General features: G+C 39.4%; 1 protein-coding gene across 1 annotated transcript in view; it reads right to left on the bottom strand.

Moving 5' to 3' along the window:
- LOC144234475 (uncharacterized) overlaps positions 1–5072 on the bottom strand; it is a 556590-nt gene extending 551518 nt beyond the window's left edge. Inside the window, exons 1-2 of the mRNA XM_077767823.1 lie at positions 5053–5072; positions 4125–4193 (exon numbers count right to left, since the gene is read on the bottom strand). Coding sequence (XP_077623949.1) covers positions 4125–4193; positions 5053–5072 — 89 coding nt within the window. The remainder of the gene's footprint in view (positions 1–4124; positions 4194–5052) is intronic.
- Positions 5073–20713: the final 15641 nt, after the last annotated feature.

Here is a 20713-nt window from a genome sequence, read left to right as displayed (position 1 = left end):
GAACTTGCCATATGACCTCTCCCAAGTGTGAGGGGGAGGCAAGGATGATACAGTTTTCCCATGTACCAAAAGAATTCAGTGAGAACTAAAAGTCTCTTCTGCTGAGTTATGTAAGGAAATACATGGATCATATGCAAAATGTATAAAATATTTTAGAAACCATAGATAACAGTGCGGTGGATTATCAATAAGCCATAAGTACCCAAGAAACAGAATCTTTGTGCCCAAGACTCAGCCGTGTGCTAGGGATGCTGAAGATAATTCTTGTAGTTCCTTCAAGAGCTTTCACTCTTGTTGGGGAGACAAGATATGCTTCAAAAAATGAGACAGTTAAACATAGTGGAAATAGCTCTGTTTTAGGAGGCAGAATACTTGGATTCTACTACCAAGTCGGTCACTTACTGATTGCATCACGTTGGACAAGTACCTTCTTGGGTTCCTCACCTGAAAACTGCATGTAAGAGCATGTACTTTATCTACGATACAGGGCTGTGGTGAGGACCAGTTGAGATAACCAGTGTGCCTGAGACCTGTTAATGACCACATGTTTTCCACATACAAGTTATGACTAGAGACCGATACCAATATAACAATAGTACTTGAAGTTGACCCATTTATTGAGCACCTACTCTTTTATAGACTCTACAAAGATTTCTTGGAGTTTGGCTGTGGATTTAAACAGGAAGAGAGAAAGCAAAGAAACTCAATTCCATGTGTGGCAAGTGGTTTGAAACAGATGGAGGGGCTGGATTTGTGAGTAAGGCCTGGTGTTAAAGACAAGAAGAGATGAAAAGTTTCTGGAGATTTGTGATTGCACAACAATGTGAATATATTTAACACTACTGAATTGTACACTTAAAAATGCTTTAGATGGCAAATTTTGAGTCATGTGTATTTTACCACAACTAAAAATTTAAAAACAAAAACAAATGAAACAAAACAAAGAGACGAAAAGCAAGTGGATGTGAATAGCACAAATGGTTTCTGAGAACCTGAATAGGTGTAGGGAAAGGGCCCGTCGATGAAGAAATATTAAAGGCAGCTGACAAAAGTGGCCTAGATCCAGGTGTTAATAGGAAATCATGATAGGTTTTTGAATAGGTAGGTGACATGACAAAAATATTGGTTAACAAGATTAATTGGGCACAATATTCATGAGTGTTTACATCTGGAGAGAGGCTGGGAGCCTGGGCCACATATGACGGTTTGTTGAATCCAGAGGAACATACCCAGGGCCTGAGCTGGGGCATAGAGAGGAAGAAAATTCGGGTGAAGACAAAGCCCAACACATTGTGCCACTCACTAGATAAGGAGGGTAATGGGAAGTGGAGAGTCAAAATGACCCCAAGTTTGAATGAAAGGTAGCAAAAATGACTTTGTGCCTTTGACCTGCCATCATATAAGGAAAGCCACTTTAAATACTTGATATAACAGAAAATTTGTGATGACTTAATAATAAAATGAGAGATATAGACAAATTCTTCATTTTAATCCAGTGGAAGAGGCCACACGCGTGCTTTCTCTTGCAGAATTAAACTGAAGCTTGAGAAGTATATTTATACCTCTCTTCCATCCCCCTTGATGGCCATCTCCCCATTACCTCTGAACAAATCCACAATCGTCAGGTCAGCGTAACACCCAAGGCCTTGGATTGTCTGACCATACTGTAGTCTTTTGAACCTTTAACTCACCAGCTAACCTTTTAGCTCACTAACTCATACACCCTTATGCTTCCCACACCAGATTGCCTAAGGCTTCTGCAAGCAGGCCATCTAGTCTCTCTCCTCCATGCCTTTGCTTCTTCAAGTTCCCTCTGTAGGAATGTTCTTTACTTCTTCTTTGTGAAGGAATTTGCTATGCTCTGCCCTCGATCCCATTATGACTTTGTTCTTCTAGCTTATAATTTGATTTATTCGAGTTGAGGTTAAGACTAACTGAATACATGCCCTTCTATCTCTGGGCTGACAACTTTATCCCGATTTGTCAGGCACCGTTCCATTTTAGAACCGACAGCACCGTGTCTCAGGAAGCCCATCAGTCGCAGGCAAACTATGGCGGCTGGTTACCCTATACTTCCTTTGTTGCATCGCAAACCAAAGGAAAGAGATCATCTGAGCTATTTCTATAAGCATCTTGTTCGTATCGTCTCAATTACCAGAGGCACCAATGAGAAAGGTGTGATTATTCCCTTTAACAGATGAGGAGATTGAGGCTCAGAGGAGATAAGTAGCATGTCTGGGAAATGGCAGAGCAGGACAGGAACCAAGATGTCTGATTTTTTTGGCCCATTCAGCGGAGAGTCAGATATCAAAAGGAGTTGGAGCAGAAGACTGACCAATGTTTCCCCAGGTTTGTCTCTTAGCCAAACCCTGCTTTTCTTAATAAACAACTATTGATTCTCCAGTCCAGATATGGCAAGGGCTAGTTAGTAAGTGCTCGATAAATGTTCATTGAATTGAGGTTAACTGATTGATAGGTACCTAATGTGAAGAATAAGAGAAACGGATAAATAATAAGGGAATCATGAAAAGGGAAACGTTAATTAATTTTCATCCGTACACAGGAGAAAGAGGGCTAGCAATGGTACTACTGGTTAGAGCTGAAGATAAAATAGATCTAGTCTGACTGCTCTCTCAAGCCTCACCTCCTCTCAATCAGAAGGAAACCAGGCCCTTTTTCAACATTTCCACAGAACATTTCCAAGTATTCCTTCTCATTATTCTTATATTATTCCATTTGCATTTTCAGCATACAGTGTAAAGGCTGGAAAACAATGAAACATGCAAATAAGGAAGCTGAAAGTGTTCTTTGAAAAGTTAAGTGATGAAAAGTAATGGCATTCAGGTTCTTTAAATGCAATACATTATCTCTTAAATCCACTTTTCTGCTCCTTTCCTACCTTCCCCCTGCTTTTGTTACTCTCTGCTTTGAAAAAAAAAATGGAATTTCACAATAGTATTTTGTAGGGAAAAGTAACTTTTAGAGCTTGAATTATTTGTTTTTAATCTTATAAACATAATGCTTTTTTGGGAAAAAAAAATTTTAACCTGGATGGAAAATTTTATGACAATCCTCCATCATTGTTATTTTTAATGGATTATTAAATTAATACAGATGCATTTAATATTGAATATTCTTGAAATTTGGGCTACCATCAGGGGCAAGGTCAGAGTTAGTGACCTAAACTCAATTAAGGGGTGTTTTTAACCAATCGGATCATCACATGGTTGTTCAGAGCTTCATTGTGAGAAGCTATGTTTTATAATTTCTGCTTACATAAAGTAAGCTTTTAAATAAACATTCTTTTTCACAATCTGCAAGCTCTTAGAGGAAAAAGAAACCATTTCTACCTTATTAACCTGCTTTTTAAAGTGCCCAACATAGCCCTCTCCATGGATCAATTGAGAACAAACGCATCTTCATGTTGACAATGGGGACAATGACCACAGAAATATTCTTTAAAGATACTGGAATGGTAAGCAAAGCATTGTGTATCTATTTTTTTTAATTTTTATTTTTTAATTTTTTTTAATGTTTTACTTATTTCTAGGAGAGAGAGAGAGAGACAGCGTGAGCAGGGGAGAGTCAGAGAGAGAGGGAGTCACAGACTCTGAAACAGGCTCCAGGCTCTGAGCTGGCAGTCAGCACAGAGACCGACGCGGGGCTCGAACCNGCTCTGAGCTGGCAGGCAGCACAGAGCCCGACGCGGGGCTCGAACCCACGAACCGCGAGATCATGACCTAAGCGAAAGTCGGACGCTTAACCGACTAAGCCACCCAGGCGCCCCTATTTTTAATGTGTTTTATTTATTTCTGAGCGAGAGAGGAGAGAGAGAGAAAAGAGAGAGAGAGACAGTGTGGGCAGGGGAGGGTCAGAGAGAGAGGGAGACACAGAATCTGAAACAGGCTCCAGGCTCTGAGCTGGCAGTCAGCACAGAGCCCGACGCGGGGGCAGGGCTCGAACCCATGAACCGTGAGATCATGACCTGAGCTGAAGTCGGATGGTTAACCGACCGAGCCACCCAGGCGCCCCTATTTTTAAATGACTTTAAGATCGGTGAAAGATCTCTGTGCTCACAGAATGCCCCAGCTACCTCACTGTAAGGCCTGAGCTCCTTTCCTTACCTCTCACAGCTGAGCCCTGGCCAGACTTTCCAGATCAGGTTCTGTTTCTTCTGCCCTTTAGTAGATAATCTTGGATAGCATCAGCCCTCAAGCAGTGTGTCATCAGTGTAAGAAAATTATGTATCTCAGTTCAGAAATTTGTTAAGATGGGTCGTGCATGAACCAGGAGGTAGATGAAGCTTATCTTTAGCTTAACCTTCTGGGTTTTACAACCTCCTTATTCTGCAGTTTCTCCCCTTCTAGGAGTCTTTCTCAGCACCCTGAGGGGTTTTCCCTATTCTTACCTTCACAAGCTACTTTTCCCAGATTTTTACCTTCTCCGGGGGCGTTTGCATTTTAAATATAGAAAGATCTCCCCTACTCACACGCACAAATGGAAGCAAGTTTCATATTTTTTTTAACTTGTGAAACAAGTACACACTTATTTCGTAAAATAAAGGAAATTAAAAGAAGAAAATAAAAATCAGCCATTATCCAACCATCCTTCTAGATTACTTTCTAAGCTCTCATGCATGTACAAGTGAATGAGACCATGAGCACATTCTATGTTATAATCTGTTTTTTCCCTGTACTCTTGAATTAATAAGGGCACTCTAAGCTCTTTTTTAAAGTGCCTTAATAGGGGCACCTGGGTGGCTCATGGTTGGTTAAGCATCAGACTCTTGACTTCAGCTCAGGTCCTGATCTGATGGTTCATGAGTTCAAGCCCTACATGGGGCTCCATGTTGACAGTACAGAGCTTTCTTGGGATTCCCTCCCTCCTTCCCTTTCTGTCCCTCCCCTGCTTGTCGCTATCTCTATTTCTCTCAAAATAAATAAATACAACTTAAAAAAAATAATAGTGCCTTACTAAATACTAGCAGAATCTGAATCTAATATTTTGTATTTTCCTGGTAGAAAAAGATGTGCTGAACTCTCTCTCTCTCACCCCAGCACCACCACCACCATTCTGTCAGAATGATATAGAGAAATAAATCGCAATTCCCTCTACAAACAGGATTCAGAATAATACACCAAAAGGGACAGATCTAACTCCCACCTACTTCTGGGCTCTCCAAAGACAGACTCCAGGCTTCACTCTTTCTCTTTGTCCTTCTCACTACGCTGAACAGAGACATTTTTCACTCATGGGGTAAGCCCTTTCAAGGGGAACATTCATGTGTTGCAACGCTGGGAAACTATTTCCTCTTAGCTGTTTTGATTATTTCCTCCCCATTCACATTCCCTGTTCTTTTCCTAAGAAGGTGTTGGACCTCCTGGTTTGGTCTCTTATCTCATGCATTTTCATATATTCCATTTCTTTGTATTACTGCTTCACATTCCAGGAGATTTCCTCTACCTCATTTTCCAGCTCTTGCACTAAATTCTTTTTTATACAGGCAATAATATTTTTATTCTTTAAGAGCTCTTACTTCTCTGATTGCTCTTATTTTATGTAATATTTTCTTGACTATGACTATTTTTCTTTTAAAGTTTTAGTCTGTTTCCTAAATGATCTTGGTTTCCTTCAGGTTTAGATTTTTGTCTGCGTATCTTGATCCTTCTTTGTCATGGTGCTAGGTTTCTCTGTGTTCATTGGCTGTCTTGTCATATGTAAGGGCGCTAAGGGTCCTTTTGCTGCTGCAGCACAAACCCACCTACGTGGGAGGTTGGAAATCTCTGAGTAGGAAACCTAACAGAGAGCTATGTGCACATGGGTAGAACACAAACAGTCAGGCTTCGTTTAGGGAGTGGGGGGAAAAGTCAACTCGGAGGCTGCAGACCCTAGTCGTACCCACCCCCCCCCACAAAGAAGAAGGGCACGAGTACCCATTTCAAAAGCCTTCACTCGCCTCCAAGGTTAATCCAATTATTTCCAATTATTTAAGAAATGAAGTCTCGAGTATTTTCTTGGGAACAAATGACTCTAAGTTTCTGAAAGAAAGATACCTCGTTAGTACAGGTGCAGTCTCTTACCCACAATTCTGAAATCCAAAGATCTCTAAAAACCAAACATTTTTTCCTAGGTTTGGGGCTGACTCATTAGGTAGCAAATCTGACCTGAACAGACTGCAGCTACATATGGTCTTTATTTATCTACTTAAGTGTAGAAATATTAAAGAGTTTGGTCATGAGGCTATGTTCCAGACCGATACGAAACAGATATTCCTCTAAGACCCCATTCTCTCAAAGGATTTCTAAAAACAAAAGATTGGTGGCTCAAAAGGTAAACTGAAGAAAAAACTAATTTATTCTTTTAAATGATCCTATCTTAATAGCAGTTTAATTGTTGGAGGTTTTTACGGGTTCTGGTTTGTTTTTGTTTTTGTTTCTTTCACTTATACCTATGAAATTTCACAAGAGAAAATAGTCTTAGGACACAATTTTAGCCAAGGTACCCCATTGATACACAAATGGTAACATTATTGGTGATCCATTCATTCAACTTGGAGTTGATTCTCCATTGAGTTTTCTTGTTCTTTCCCTGATCTCTTTTTATGCCTGGATTCGTTTTTTAAAAACCTGATCTTCCTGACACATGTGTAATGGTGAGGCAAATTAACTTAAAATCTATAGTGAAAGATCATGACGAAAAACTGTGAAAAGGAAATATTCATTTGAAAATGATTCCTCACTTAGAGCCTTTGGTATTGGCCACATATAATTTACCAGCTATCTCAGCTGGGTGGAATCATTTTCCAGGTATATGTGAGGTCATAAGGTGGAAATCAGATTACCCTCCCTCTTAATAGAGCCCAAAGCTATTAATAATAAATCCTAGAGACATAGTTTAATTAAAAAAACCTAGAAACTATTGTCAGACAGAAATCACCTAATAAAAAAGTAATTTATAATGCATACCCTAATTAATAATTTACCTCCTAGGGTAAAAAAAATTATCAAAAGTAATTACAATTAAAACACACTATTTCTTTTTTAAGAATAATAGGATAACACTAAGAAGCTAGGATAATCTTGAGCAACAAATTCAACAGCTGCTATCACCACTTTCTGTCAAAAATTATAATTAATTTTAATGCCTTTTTTTTTTTTAATACAGAGGCTTTTCCCCCAGCTCACAGTCCATTAAACTGGTAATTGTAACTTTATGAATGGTAAAAACTTCTAAACATTGTCTAGTGTATTTTTAAGAAAGATACTCTCTAATTTAAAAGAATTTGGGAAACAACAACCAAATGCTTAAGGCTTAGATGAGAGATTAAAATTGGCTTAAATTAGGCCACATTGAGTTACTGACCTAGAACCAATTTCTGATTAAACAAGAGACTTCAAGGAAGAAAATTAAATACAAATAGCCTCCCCCAAGCTATAAACATTATAAGAACAGGAACTTTGTAGAAATTTTTCATTTTCATATCTTCAGCCTCTCACACAGTGCCTGTGTGAAATTTTTACACTTAAAAATTGTGTGTTGCTTAAGCGAAAGAATCAAGAATTACAAGAGACACATATAACAAATCATATTGTACACTTAAAACAAATACAATATTATGTCAGTGGTAGCTCAACAACAACAACAAATACTTTGTCCCATAAACAATTTGCCAAATTAAAAAATAATAATTACAGAAAAATATTCGAATATACACAGTTGCACAGGGTACTCCAACAAACTGCCCATGTCTTCCTTAAGGAACAAAGTATGGAGCTGGGAGCAGGTGCTTCTGGCTGATAATTCTTCAACTGATGGCAGCTGAAGAATGCCACCTCACCCCAATTCACATCCCATCCCCCCAGTGTGGCCCATATCCAGTGATAGATCTTTGTGGGTAGAAAAGAGCCAGCCACTATCCCTGAATTCTGAAAAGGTTATCCTAGCTTCAGAACTACCCATAGGGCTGTCTGAGGACTGTTGACACTCCAACTCAGTTTCTTTCCTCTACCCAACTCTGCCTCCTTCTATTCCCTTCAAAGGTATTGATCTTTTTAAAAATTTTTTTTGATGTTTTATTTATTTCTGAGAGAGAGAGTGTGAGAAAGGAAGGATCAGAGAGAGAGGAAGACACAGAATCTGAAACAGGCTCCAGGCTCTGAGCTAGCACAGAGCCCGACGTGGGGCTCGAACCCACGAACCATGAGATCATGACCTGAACTGAAGTCAGCCGCCCAACAACTGAGCCACCCAGGCACCCCTCAAAGGTATTGATCTTAAGAGTACTCTCTCATACATCTCTTAAATGCTAATCTCCATTTTAGATGTTACTTCCCAGGGGACCCAAACTGTGCAAAAGGAGAAAATTAAAGATTAAAAAAAAAATCTATTGTTAAGCACAATTCCTTGAACCCCTCCTCTATTACCCAACTTACAACTAAATTTAGTGAACCAGTAAAGAAGGGCTGGAGAAGGAAGATTTCAGTTGAAACAGACAAGAATCACCATGGACAGATCATCAGCAATGACACCCTATTGGAAGCCAATCTCTCAAAACAAGTGTAAACCTAATTTGTTGGCTTGATGTCTGGGAGTAGCGATGCCCCAAAGGAGTACAGCCTGTTCATTAATAACATGGAATTAGGTATCCAACTGACCTGGATTTGAATTTGAATCCTTTCTCCACAATTTACTGGCTGAGTGACCTCAGGCAATTTACTTAACTTTTCTAAGCCTCATAATGGAGATAATGACACATAAGTTGTGAAATGCTTAACAAAGTACCGGGCACATAGTAAGCACTCACTACACTGTAGACATTCTTACTGCCTTTTAAATATTTATTACTAAGGATGCAGAAAGATAATGTCCTTCCATTGCCAATCTCCGAACCTGAAAACTACATGACTACTATTATGGCCAAGGAGAAGAATAATCCTTGGCACCTTGGTTATCAGCACTCAGATATGAAAACACTTAATGTTCATTCACCAGAAAATAGGGGAAAGAATTGACAGTAGAGCCTCAAACCTGTCTGCTTCTTAAAAAAATGGATAATGAATGGAGTGTTTCCTGTTTGGGGACATACTATAAAATACAATGCATGACCTTTGGAACATGTGTGAAGCTTTTATATCCATGTAAAGGGTATGGGCTGCTTATCTTCAATGAAGATATTGTTATTAAAATAAAGTTTAGAGACATCCGAATTCCACTGTGACAGAATACAATAAGTCAAGAGTAAAAAAAAAAAAAAAAAAAAATTCAAAAAATCCTATCTCCCAAAAGCAACTATAAAGCTGGACAAAATAGTCAAAACCAATCATCTCAGCACTCTGGAATTTGACCAAAGACATATAACAGACTGAGAAGCATTTATTCATGACAACTACTAAACTTTGGGTAAGAACAGCACAAGTCTGTGGCATTTTGCCTGAGGCTACAATCATCTCTCCTTCAGTTCTCAGCCTAGTAGTACAACCAGAGTGGGGCAGGCTGTGAAAATAATAAGCTTCACTGCTGCTGCTGCTGCTGCTGCTGCTGCTGCTGCTGCTGCTGCTGGAGGGGATTCACTCGATTTGGAGCGTAGTTAATTTAAAAGGAGATCTGGTGGCAAGGGAGGACCAGGGCTCCATTAGCCTGAGGTTGCTGACCTGTTTGGGGCAAGCAATGGATTAGTGAACAGCCGGAGTTTTTACAGATAGTTGTGGGAAATGAGACATCCATAGGGGATGTGATTCAAATATCCTGAATTGACCAGAGGTTGGGCACATACACAGCCACCTACACGGCTCCTAGATGACTGAGCTGAGTCTGGGCATATAAAAAGGAGATTCAAGAGAAGTTAGCAGAAGGCAAAAGATGATGCAGACTTGAAAGTGACCTGAAGTGTGAATACACTCCCAGGCCTACACAGATCCATCAGCAAGGAATGGAACCCATACTGATTCAAGGTATTTGAGCATAGTCTCTGACCAATTGTTGGCTAAAATTAAGCAATTTAGGCATAGAGAAGATCCGTAGAAAGTTGGACTTAATAAAAAACAAGAAGAAGAAGGAGGGGGAGAAGAGGAAGAAGAAGAGGAAGACGGGGAAAGAGAAGAAGAAGGGGAAGGGGTGGGGAAAGAAGGAGGAAGAGGGAGGGAGAAGGAGTGGGAGAGAGAAAGGAGAAGAAAAAGGAGAAGAAGAAAAAGAAACAGAGTAGAAGCATCAAGGGCCACACGATGCAGAGGAGACAGACTTCATAGGCTTAGACCAGGCAGTTTATCAAACAAACAACAACTTGTTCAGGGAGAAAAAAGTCAGAATCCAGAATTCCTATAAGAGATTATCTAAAATGTCCAATATTCAACAATGAAATTATGAGACATGCAAAGAAACAAGAAATTATGACCCATCCTTGCAGCAGGGGGAAAAGGAAGTAGTCAATAGACACTATATCCGAGGGAATCCAGATGTTGGATTTAGCAGACAAAGACTTACAAGTGGTATAAATATATTCAAAGGATGAAAAGAAACAAGAATTAAAGGAAAATATGATGACAGTGATTCAGTAAATAGAGAATCGCAGTAAAAAGACACAAATTATAAAAGAACCAAGTGGAAATTCTAGAAACTGCAGTAACTGAAATGAAAACTTCATTAGCAGGTTTAACCTGTAAATGTAATATGGAAGAAAAACATGAGAACTTGACAAAAGATCCATAGAAACTACCCAACCTGAAGAACAGAAAGAAGACAAAAGTGCAATTAATGACTAACCTTTCATTAGACACAATGGAGGCCAAGTGACAACTTAAATGATAAACTCAAAGTGCTTAAATTTATTGAATTGTATAGTTGCCACAGATGAAGTTTTAGGTAAGTAAAGTATAACTCAATAAAGCTGTTTTAAAAAAAAAAAACAGAGAGAACACAGCACATACATACATATTTGGAACCATTTCTGGAAGTACTCTGCCACTCCCATTCTCTCCTTTTACTCTCTCCTTTGCTTATTTTGTGTTCTGTTGTTGTTGTTTTTAATCCTCCATCACTATCTTTTCCTTCTTCAGGCCATGACATCTGTGATACCCAAAACCCATGAAGATCACTCAGGCCCAGAAATAATACTCAAAGATAGTCTTTGAGTCACAGATATTTTCTGATGGGCCTTCTCATGTTCCGACCTCCCCACTTTTTTTCTTAAAGAAGAATTTTTTTTCCCACTGAGCAGTCTAACTTCATAAATCTTAAAAATAAATGAATAAAGCTGGACACCCAAAATGACAATTATGACAATTTCACGATGCCTAACATTCAAAGACAAGGAGCTTAAGAAATCCAAGGAAATCCAAGAAATCCTAAGTCTTGGGGCACCTGGGTGGCTCAATCAGTTAAGTGCCTGACTCTTGATTTTGGCTCAGGTCATGAATTCATAGTTTGTGGGTTCTGGCCCCATGTCAGTCTCTGTGCTGAGCCTGGAGCCTGCTTAAGATTCTTTCTCTGCCCTTCTCTCGTGCTCTCTCTCACTCTCTCTTTCAAAAATAAACAAAGCACTTAAAGAAAAGAAATAAATCAAAACTCTAGGTCTCATATACATAATTTGACTTTGGCTTCATGATTTAGTACAATAACGATTTTTATGTAATCTTAGATGTCTCAACATAGTCATCAACTAATTTGTTATTTATGTTTTTGTTATTCATGCCAATGTTTTCTATGGAAAACATAACTCCATTTACTTACGTGCATTAATTTGAAGCAGGTTTGGTGGGGGGAGGATTCCTTGAAAATCACCATACACTAAAGGCAACATCTTTCTGTAAGATTAGTCAGATACAGGAGGAATTGGGCAGCTTTTCAAAACTAAAGCTGAACATGACAGATAGGGTCTAGCATCAGGTGGGAAAAGTTACACAGTGTTCTTGGAGCCTGGTGGTAATACTGTACTGGCTAAGCTGGTACACTTATTTGGTGCAGGATGCTACAAGGACATTCAAATTAAGCTCCTTTTTACAGTGCTGAAAGGACATAATGTGATGCAGGCTTCACAAAACAAACTTTTATCAAAAATGAAATATCAATTATTAGAATTCTACCCAAGCCAGCAGCTTGATCTGGTGGGAAAATCTAAGGCAGCATGCCCTAATAACAAAGCCTTGGGCTGGGAATCAAGAATTCATTCTGGTTCTGCAGCTAAGAAGTTATGTAACCTAAATTATGGCATTGACATTGATTGGTCCTTAGTTTTCTCACCTGTAAAATGAAGGTGTCGGTCCACCTGCCCCTTAGTCCCCTCTGAAACTTAAATATAAATGAAGCTTATAAAATAGCATTCAGCCCCACCTCAATTTTTTAAATTGCTTGTTCATAAAGCATTTTTAAATGTTTGCCCAGGACTGATTGTTACCCTCCCTGCATAGTTTGGCAGATGATAATCCTACAGCAGATCATGAGGTCTCCAACAACACCAGGGAACAACTTGCTATAAAATTTTACCAAATTCTCTATATGATTAAGGAACTTCCAGACCCAAATCATGACCAGATATGAAAAAAGTTGCGATTAACATCCTCAAGAATGCCTTCTCCCAGACATCTTTGTCTTTTGTAGAATAATGTCTGAGTTTTCATAACAAGATACTTAAAATACTCTACCCCCTTTCCATGGAATTCTTAAAAGGTTTGGCCAGAAATGAAGCAGAGATCAATTCACCAGCCTTTTCTACCCAAGTTATTCACTGCCTGTGTGCCTCACAAAATGTGCCCCCTTCTGCTTCCAACATTATTTTGGAATGCATCTCCCAGTGAGGGACTTAGGGAAATGCATACTGCAAAAGCAGAGGTAGAGGGTCTACCCTAAGGTGTTCTGCCCTACTTTCAGTAGTCCACCTTGGGCAAAGAGAAGCCAGACAAAAGATGAGGAGGAAAAGAAAGAGAGAATAAGCTCACAAATTGAGAATCTAGTCAATCTACTTCATACGTTGAGTAATAGCTCTATAAAAGGAACCGTGTTGCCCCTAGTGATCCTTAACTGAATCAAAGCTCCTACTTTTGTATTTTTCTACAAAACCTCACTGCTGAGAGGTTTATTTTTCAAGCTAGCTATTTCCTTGAATCAACTGGTGAAGATTCTCTAATTTGTATTACCTCTAGTCTAGTCTTGGGAGCCTATCCAGTAAAACAGGAACAGGGAAATTTGCATTTGGGCTCAGATTTTTCACAATTTAATCAGCAGGTAAAAGCGAATCATCTGGCAAAATGTGTGTTATCTTTAAAGGGTCCTCACTGTCACCAACCAAGCTCAAGGATCACATTTGATAATTAGCAACATTTGCTTTTCTCTAGAGCTGTTGAAGAGTAGCCATATTGTAAGAACCTAATTAAAAACAAAACAAAACAAAAAAACCAACGAGCCTTTATTTTAATAGGCGTTCTCTTTTCTAAACCATCTCTCTAATGCTATTTTATCTATACAAATTCAACTCTTAATAAAACAATTAGAAATAAATGTATTTCATTCATCATTCTCCACCAGCCCCCTTAGAGATCCAAGGTTATCTTACTACCCTGGATTTTTATTGACTATATGGATTCTCCCCAAGAATCAGGGATGAGGATTCCACTGAATATACATGACCATCGGACATGATTCAGGGATGTTGTGCTTAAAGAAGCTCTTCATGGTCATCCAGTCCTCCTTCGCCTGACCAAAGCATATATCAGTTCTTATACCAAGATGGATATACTACCATCTGTGATTGTTAATGAAAGATGATCCCAAGCCATAAGAAGCAACTAACCCTCACTACAGCAGCTGGACTCTGTCTCCAAAGAGAGTTATAGGAGAATTGTTGCATGCATAGCATTGCTTCGCAAGAATCTGATTAGATACAGTGTGGTAACCAAAAAATATGAACAAGCGCAGCTTCAGAAAGTAAGATTTACTATTTTATTCTCAGTTCCACATGCTTTCCGAATTTCATGAGTAGAAAGTCATTGTTTCTCTGATTTCCACAGAAGCAATGATAAATCATTTTATATTATCCATCTGGAAGCAAAACCATGGAAGGAGAAAAGTTAAATGGGCGCATGAAAAATAAAGCCAAGATTATTCCCCCCGACCATTGCCCTAAAGAGGTGGCCGACAAGAACAGGCCATACACAGTTAGGACAGAACAGGCCCGAGTGGAGGACTGTATCCTTTGTAAGGGTGTTGGATCAGAAAGGAACCAGAGGAAAACTGAGGCCTTATAAGGTAGAAAAGAAAGTAACATGTCTAATGAATTTTAAAAGGAACTCAATTTTTCCCACCAAGTTTCTTGAAACCAAGCCTAAAGAGTCATACCCTTTTATTTTATTTTTTTTTATTTTTTTTAATGTTTTATTTATTTCTAGGAGAGAGAGAGAGAGAGAGAGAGTGAGCAGGGGAGGGTCAGAGAGAGAGGGAGTCACAGACTCTGAAAGAGGCTCCAGGCTCCGAGCTGGCAGTCAGCACAGAGCCCGACGCGGGGCTCGAACCCACGAACCACGAGATCATGACCCAAGCGAAAGCCGGACACTTAACCGACTAAGCCACCCAGGCGCCCCAGAGTCATACCATTTTAGAAGATCAAGAGAACACAACCCAGTCAAGTGGAAGGATGGCAAACTGGGCCCAGAAAATCAGTGCTGTTTACGAATGCAGGCCGCATGTTGCCAGATCTTCCCAGTTGTTAAGAGACATTAGGAATCGTAGGTAAAATCTCCTGACTTTTAAAGTGATATGTGGCCCAAACCAAACACCTGTGCACATTAGACTTAAGCCATGTGCCGCCAGTTTGCAAATCTCTCACTTCACAGTGAGAGACACTCTCTTCAGTGAGGACACTGGGGCTCAAGTTTACATTCAAGGTTGGGTATCCGCTTGTGAGCAAGTGTAGGCCTGGAATCCAGATCTCTGCGTTCAGTCCATACCATTCAGTAAAACTGGCTTACGCTAAATATGTCAACAATATAAAGAGTGCAGAGAGGAAAAGAGAGAGAGAAAAAAAAACAAACTACAGGTGGATATGGACCCTTCCATTCTTTCCTATTATCTACTCAATTTGCAAATGCACTGCTGAAGAACCTAAGCCTTCCAGCACGCATGTGCTCTGCTGTGAGAAGCAAGATGCTTACAGATGTGCAGCCACGGATCCTTTGAGAGACACACAGGGATACACAGAACACTTCTCAGATTAGAATCAGACTCAAGGAGTGCAAACCATCTTCTTCTAGGATTATGACACTTTCTCAAAATGACAAGCGTGTTGACATAAGGCAATAAACACAACTGACCAGTATTTTCTAAGAAGTTTTACTCATTAATGCCTTGAAATAACAAACACTATTTAAAAGCCTTTAAAAATAACTCATACTGCAGCATTTACTTGTTCCTGTGGAGAACTGAGAACAAAAATAGCCACTCGTGGAGACTTGCATAAGAATAATATGCTTACAGTGTTCAATAAAATCACAAGCAATTCTCTATGGTCATAGGTAAAATCCACAAAACTTTCACAAAACGAGATAATGCAAACTCAGGCAGATACTTCATTCCTATAGAGAAAGAAATGCAAAGTTGTGTGTAAGAATGTTATTGAGGAGCAGTGACTTGCATCTTGCAAGAGTGTGGAATGCATTATGTATGCATAATAAGTTTGCTATAAAGTTGGGGACTAGGAGCTTAACAAGTTTGCCTTAAAGGACCCTTTAGCTGTGAGTTCTGGGATAAGAGTTTTGGAACTAATACTACAAATACTATCAGTAAAAAGATTTTTGAATGTATTTTAAAGTATACATACTTCTATGCAAGTAAGCTGTGATATATGTAATACATAGACATTTACCATATTTTTATAACAAAGTTGACAAAGCATGGCTTAGCACATTCACTGGCTGAACTTTTTTAAATCTATTTCATTTAGAACAATCTAATCAATAAGGGGAAATCGTTGGAAGAAATTCCTTTACAGAAAGGCTGATTTAATTTCTCATAGAATGTTGCTATTTAGTTGGTCTGCTTTCTGCCATTGCAATCTCAGAACTCCGAGAGTATGAAATAAATTATACTTACCACAGACCATACAACTAAATGTTCTCTTATGTTATCAAAAGAAATCAAATTAGAACAGCAGTACTTTGTAAATAGCTGATCACGTGAGCAGACATTAAGCTAGGAGGTCATTCTGTAAGGACATAGGAGCTTTAAAAAGATCTAAGAAGACAGGAAACTGAACCAATAACTAAATACTACCATGATCTCATGCTTCATTTTGGGAAACAGTGTAGTGGCAATAAAGAGAATTTTAGGACTATTTTAGATACAAGTATGCAAGGATGGTGAGCTTGCTGTCTGCAAAGGAGCTAACTGCTCCCTTATAAATGTCAGAACCAACTTCAGAAGGATCCGGGCCAATATAACATCATCTCAAAAAATAACATCTATTATTATAGATCATACTGCAAATGGTAGTTTGAATCATACCATCCATAACAAATTAAGTTTCCAAAAGGTAAACCACGTAATTCCATAATTTCAGTGGCATATTTTAACCAGGTTCTTAAGACGCAACATTCTCACAGGCAACAAATGTTTGCTTACTATTTTATCATTATATTTCCCATAGTGAGAAACAGTTTTGTTCCCCCAAACATGTCATGCTTCTTTAATGAACGTGACAATTTTCATCCCTTGTATTGCAGCATTTACCATCTCTCAGGGGTCAAGATTTATTCATCTTTGTATTTCTTACTATCTAATGAGGTTTTGAACAGTAGATGCTTAATACATGCCTGTTTATTAACATTAATCTAATCTCTCTTTCATGCATTCAATCAAATATCCATTTAGATAATATAAATTAAAAAACTGAAATACGATGGGGCACTTGGGTGGCTCAGTCAGTTAAGTGTCTGACTTCAGCTCAGGTCATGATCTCCCAGTTCGTGGGTTTGAGTTCCATGTCAGGCTCTCTGTTGACAGCTCAGAGCCTGGAGCCTGCCTCAGATACTGTGTGTCTCTCTCTCTCTGTCCCTCCCCTGCTCATATTCTGTCTCTCTCTCAAAAATAAATAAACATTAAAAAATATTTTTAAATAAATTTGAAATATGAAATGTGTGCTATTTTTATAGGCTTTCTTTGATACATTTTTACCAATTAAGAGTTTTTTTTTTTACTAAGTTTTCTGCATTCCATAAAGTACATTCTCTCCCTTGACATTCCCAGATTTAGTGTTGCAATCAAGGGGAAATGAAATACTTATTTCTAATACTGTTTGTAACAGAAATATGGTCCTTAAATCACTTCCTTACATGTAATGACATATAAGAGTTCCATCTTCTCACGGAGAACCTACAAAGATTACAATACCAACCTCCTGTGTCATGAAACTTAATCCTCCAGCGTCTGGCCAAGTTTAAATTGGAGCACATCCACTGTGCTTTCATAATCCAGCAAGATGCAAGTAGGAGTTCTGGGACCATTTATCTCATCCTTCTCAGTTAATGGGGGTCCCTTCCCTTCTTTACGCTGCAAAATACTATTTGGCATGCTCCTTAAGCCACTGCTGCTTTTGGATTTTCAGTTAGCAGCTTGAGCTGACAGTGTCAAATTCCAACTGTGTTAGGGCAGAGAATGTGACCACTCTCTGAGAATCACACCTCTACTGAGGGCCTACCTTTACACATCCCCATCAATTTTCTAAGCAGCATATGGTAACAAGGAGAGACCAGCGTTGGAAGGTAGAAGACCTGGCTTTTGGTCCTAGGTGTCACTATTTTCAATAAAAAAGAGTAACCCTTTAAATGTATTTCTTCATGAATCAAATGCAGTTTGAATAAAAATGTCTTCTAAGATACTCTCCGGTCTTGAAAATCTACAGTTTCAATCTCTTAAAATCTCTTAGAGTAGCTTTCTCATGTATTAAATGGGGGCACTGTATAGATTAAACTAGACAGTAAACCTTTTAGATCAGGGACTTTATCTATTTTGTCACTGCTCTTGCCCAAGTGACCAGAACAGTATTTACTAATTTGCAGGCATCCAGTAAGTATTTATGGAGCGAATCAGTGGATGCTTCGAACAGGAACAACAGGAATCTGATTCCTTTTTAATAGTTGGCTACATGGATGCTAACTAAGGAGATGATCCAATAGTTCTCCCTGTCCACTGAGCAGTACCAGCCACAACAGCTGTCCCGCACTTTACATGTTGCCTTCTTATCTCTGGCGCAATTTAACATCATGCTTATTTCTAAAAGGCCCCATGGTTTTTGTTCCAAATCTCGTAACTCCCTCAGCACCAGGGATAGAATTACAGGATTGGTATGCATCACCCCCTTGTCAGTATTGTGCATCCACTTTTTTGATAATGCTGCCAACTGAGGACAACAACATCAAAGACCCTTGTTTTTTTTTTTTTTTTTTTTTAAATATTTTCTATTTATTTCTAGGAGAGAGAGAGAGAGAGAGAGAGACAGCGTGAGCAGGGGAGGGTCAGAGAGAGAGGGAGTCACAGACTGAAACAGGCTCCAGGCTCTGAGCTGGCAGTCAGCACAGAGCCCGACGCGGGGCTCGAACCCACGAACCGCGAGATCATGACCTAAGCGAAAGTCAGACGCTCAACCGACTAAGCCACCCAGGCGCCCCCAAAGACCCTTGTTTTTAAGTGGCTGCCTGGGAAAGGCTGTGCTCTCCCCCATCATCCTCATGGCATGAGGTACACATGGATCAAAAGTTCTGAATTATTTGAGGCAGGCTCAATTTCAAATTGTCTTATTATCAAAGAGGATGTCAGATCACATGTATCAATTTTTGTTTCAGGATATGTATCTGCTCTCTTCTCTTCTACAGTTCTCGTTTGAGAAATTTAGGACACCATTTCCCAAAGCATTTTCCCCAAAACCTAGTCCTGAGAGGTTCTTGGTGAATAAAAAGAGTTTTATGGGAAAATATTGCATACATGATGAATATTACCATGTTGAATGTTTCTATAGAGGAGAAACCAATGTGTTTTTCTGGCATTTCCCCAAGGTTTGTTCATCAGGAAACATTTTTCTTTTTCAGCAACACTTATAAACACCCCTGGAATGAAGGAACATTTTTTGAGAAATGCTCACAAGTCTGTTGTAATTTGGGGCAAAGAAGGAAATGCAACATAATTTAAGAAAAAAAATGCTAACCTTCAAATTGGTACTGATAAAATATTGTAACCTTAAATTTTACCTGTGAATAAACTTCACAGGGAGGAGGCAGCTCTAGCTTTAATGGATGCTGGCATTAAGCTGTTAAAAAGAAGGGCCCCAGTGAGGCATGCTTTCTTCACAAGGAAACAAGTCTGTAACCTTGGCGATTACAGTTTGGGGGTGGGGGAGGGGCATGCATTGATGGCTTGAAACAAACTGCCGCTGAGAAAAGGGCTTCTGACCAATAAGGGAGAAATGCAGGGAGGAGACCATCTTCTCTCTGCCCAGTTAACTCCTCACAGATTTATTTCAGGTGTGGAAGAAAGTTTTGTGGTAAGCCTGTTTTAAAGAGTTACCCACATCTGAGGTAAAATACATATCCTACATTTCTCCCATTTGATACATTTGTACAAGAGCAAAGGGAAAAGTTTGAGTCAAAGACAAGTGTAATTGATGGAGTTTATGTATGAAGCACAAAGTACTGTACTAGAGAGTTAAATCCAAACAGGACTGATTCCTTTATGGGTGCACTGGCTCCGTGAGACCTGTGCAGAGCCTTATAACTACGGGGGGGGGGGGGGTGTTCACAAGTTTCCTGATTACTTAATACAACTGTGGGTGGTCCTTTGCTTCTTCTGATTTGACAAGGACGCTGTGGGGGAGTTCTATGGTGAATTAGGGAAGCGGCCCTCTGTGCATTCAGCAACAGGCACCTGGGCATCTACAATTTATTAACAGCTCTACAACTGATTGGGATACAGCCAGAAGTGGGGACCACTGCTGTAATTCTCTTCCAGAAGACGCTTAATTTCCTTGGCAACAGAGGTTAAGAAAGAAAGGAAAAAAGAGAGGCCAGAGATGGACAAAACCAGAGTCAGGATTCTGACTTCTGTGATACACCCTTCACATGTCCTGTAGAAACTCCCTGTGCAAGTTGGTTACTGGTCATGAGTGAAGAGTGATCAGAGACAGAGACTAAAACTGACTTTAAATGACAGCAGTTTATAGAATACTGTTGAACATGGTGAAGTGTGAGCAGAGGGGAATGCAAGGAGACTTTTACAAACCTCAAGAATACTTTTGTAGTATAAGATTATTCCTTGTAGTGTATTCAATGTAACCAAATGCCCAAAGACCAATTTCTTAATACCATGACAGGAAAACATCTTTATTGGACAAAGCCCTCCATTACAGCCCTCTAGTTCCAATTTTATCTTCCCATCTTATGTGGCCACTAAAAGAACCAGCCAGGACTTACTGAGCTCTCGTTACACACCAGGCAACATGCTAAGCATGGTAAGTACAGTGGATGTTACTCTTCACCACACCCCTATGTGATGAGTAATGTTATTCCCCTCATATGGAAGGAAAAGTGGAGCTTGGAGAAGTTAAATAAGTTACACTGTGAGGGAGAGAGGCAGGGCCAAGCTGGACCCTGTCTGCTGAAGTTCCTGCTGTTAAACTTGTCATGTCAGGTTGCCTGGATGGATGAAGCTTAATTCCTACCATACTACCTTGAAGGTATGTAGT

The sequence above is a fragment of the Crocuta crocuta genome, unplaced genomic scaffold, assembly GCF_008692635.1.
Source record: "Crocuta crocuta isolate KB4526 unplaced genomic scaffold, BGI_CrCroc_1.0 scaffold154, whole genome shotgun sequence".
Lineage (NCBI taxonomy): Eukaryota > Metazoa > Chordata > Mammalia > Carnivora > Hyaenidae > Crocuta > Crocuta crocuta.
This window is presented reverse-complemented; position numbering and strand designations above follow the sequence as displayed.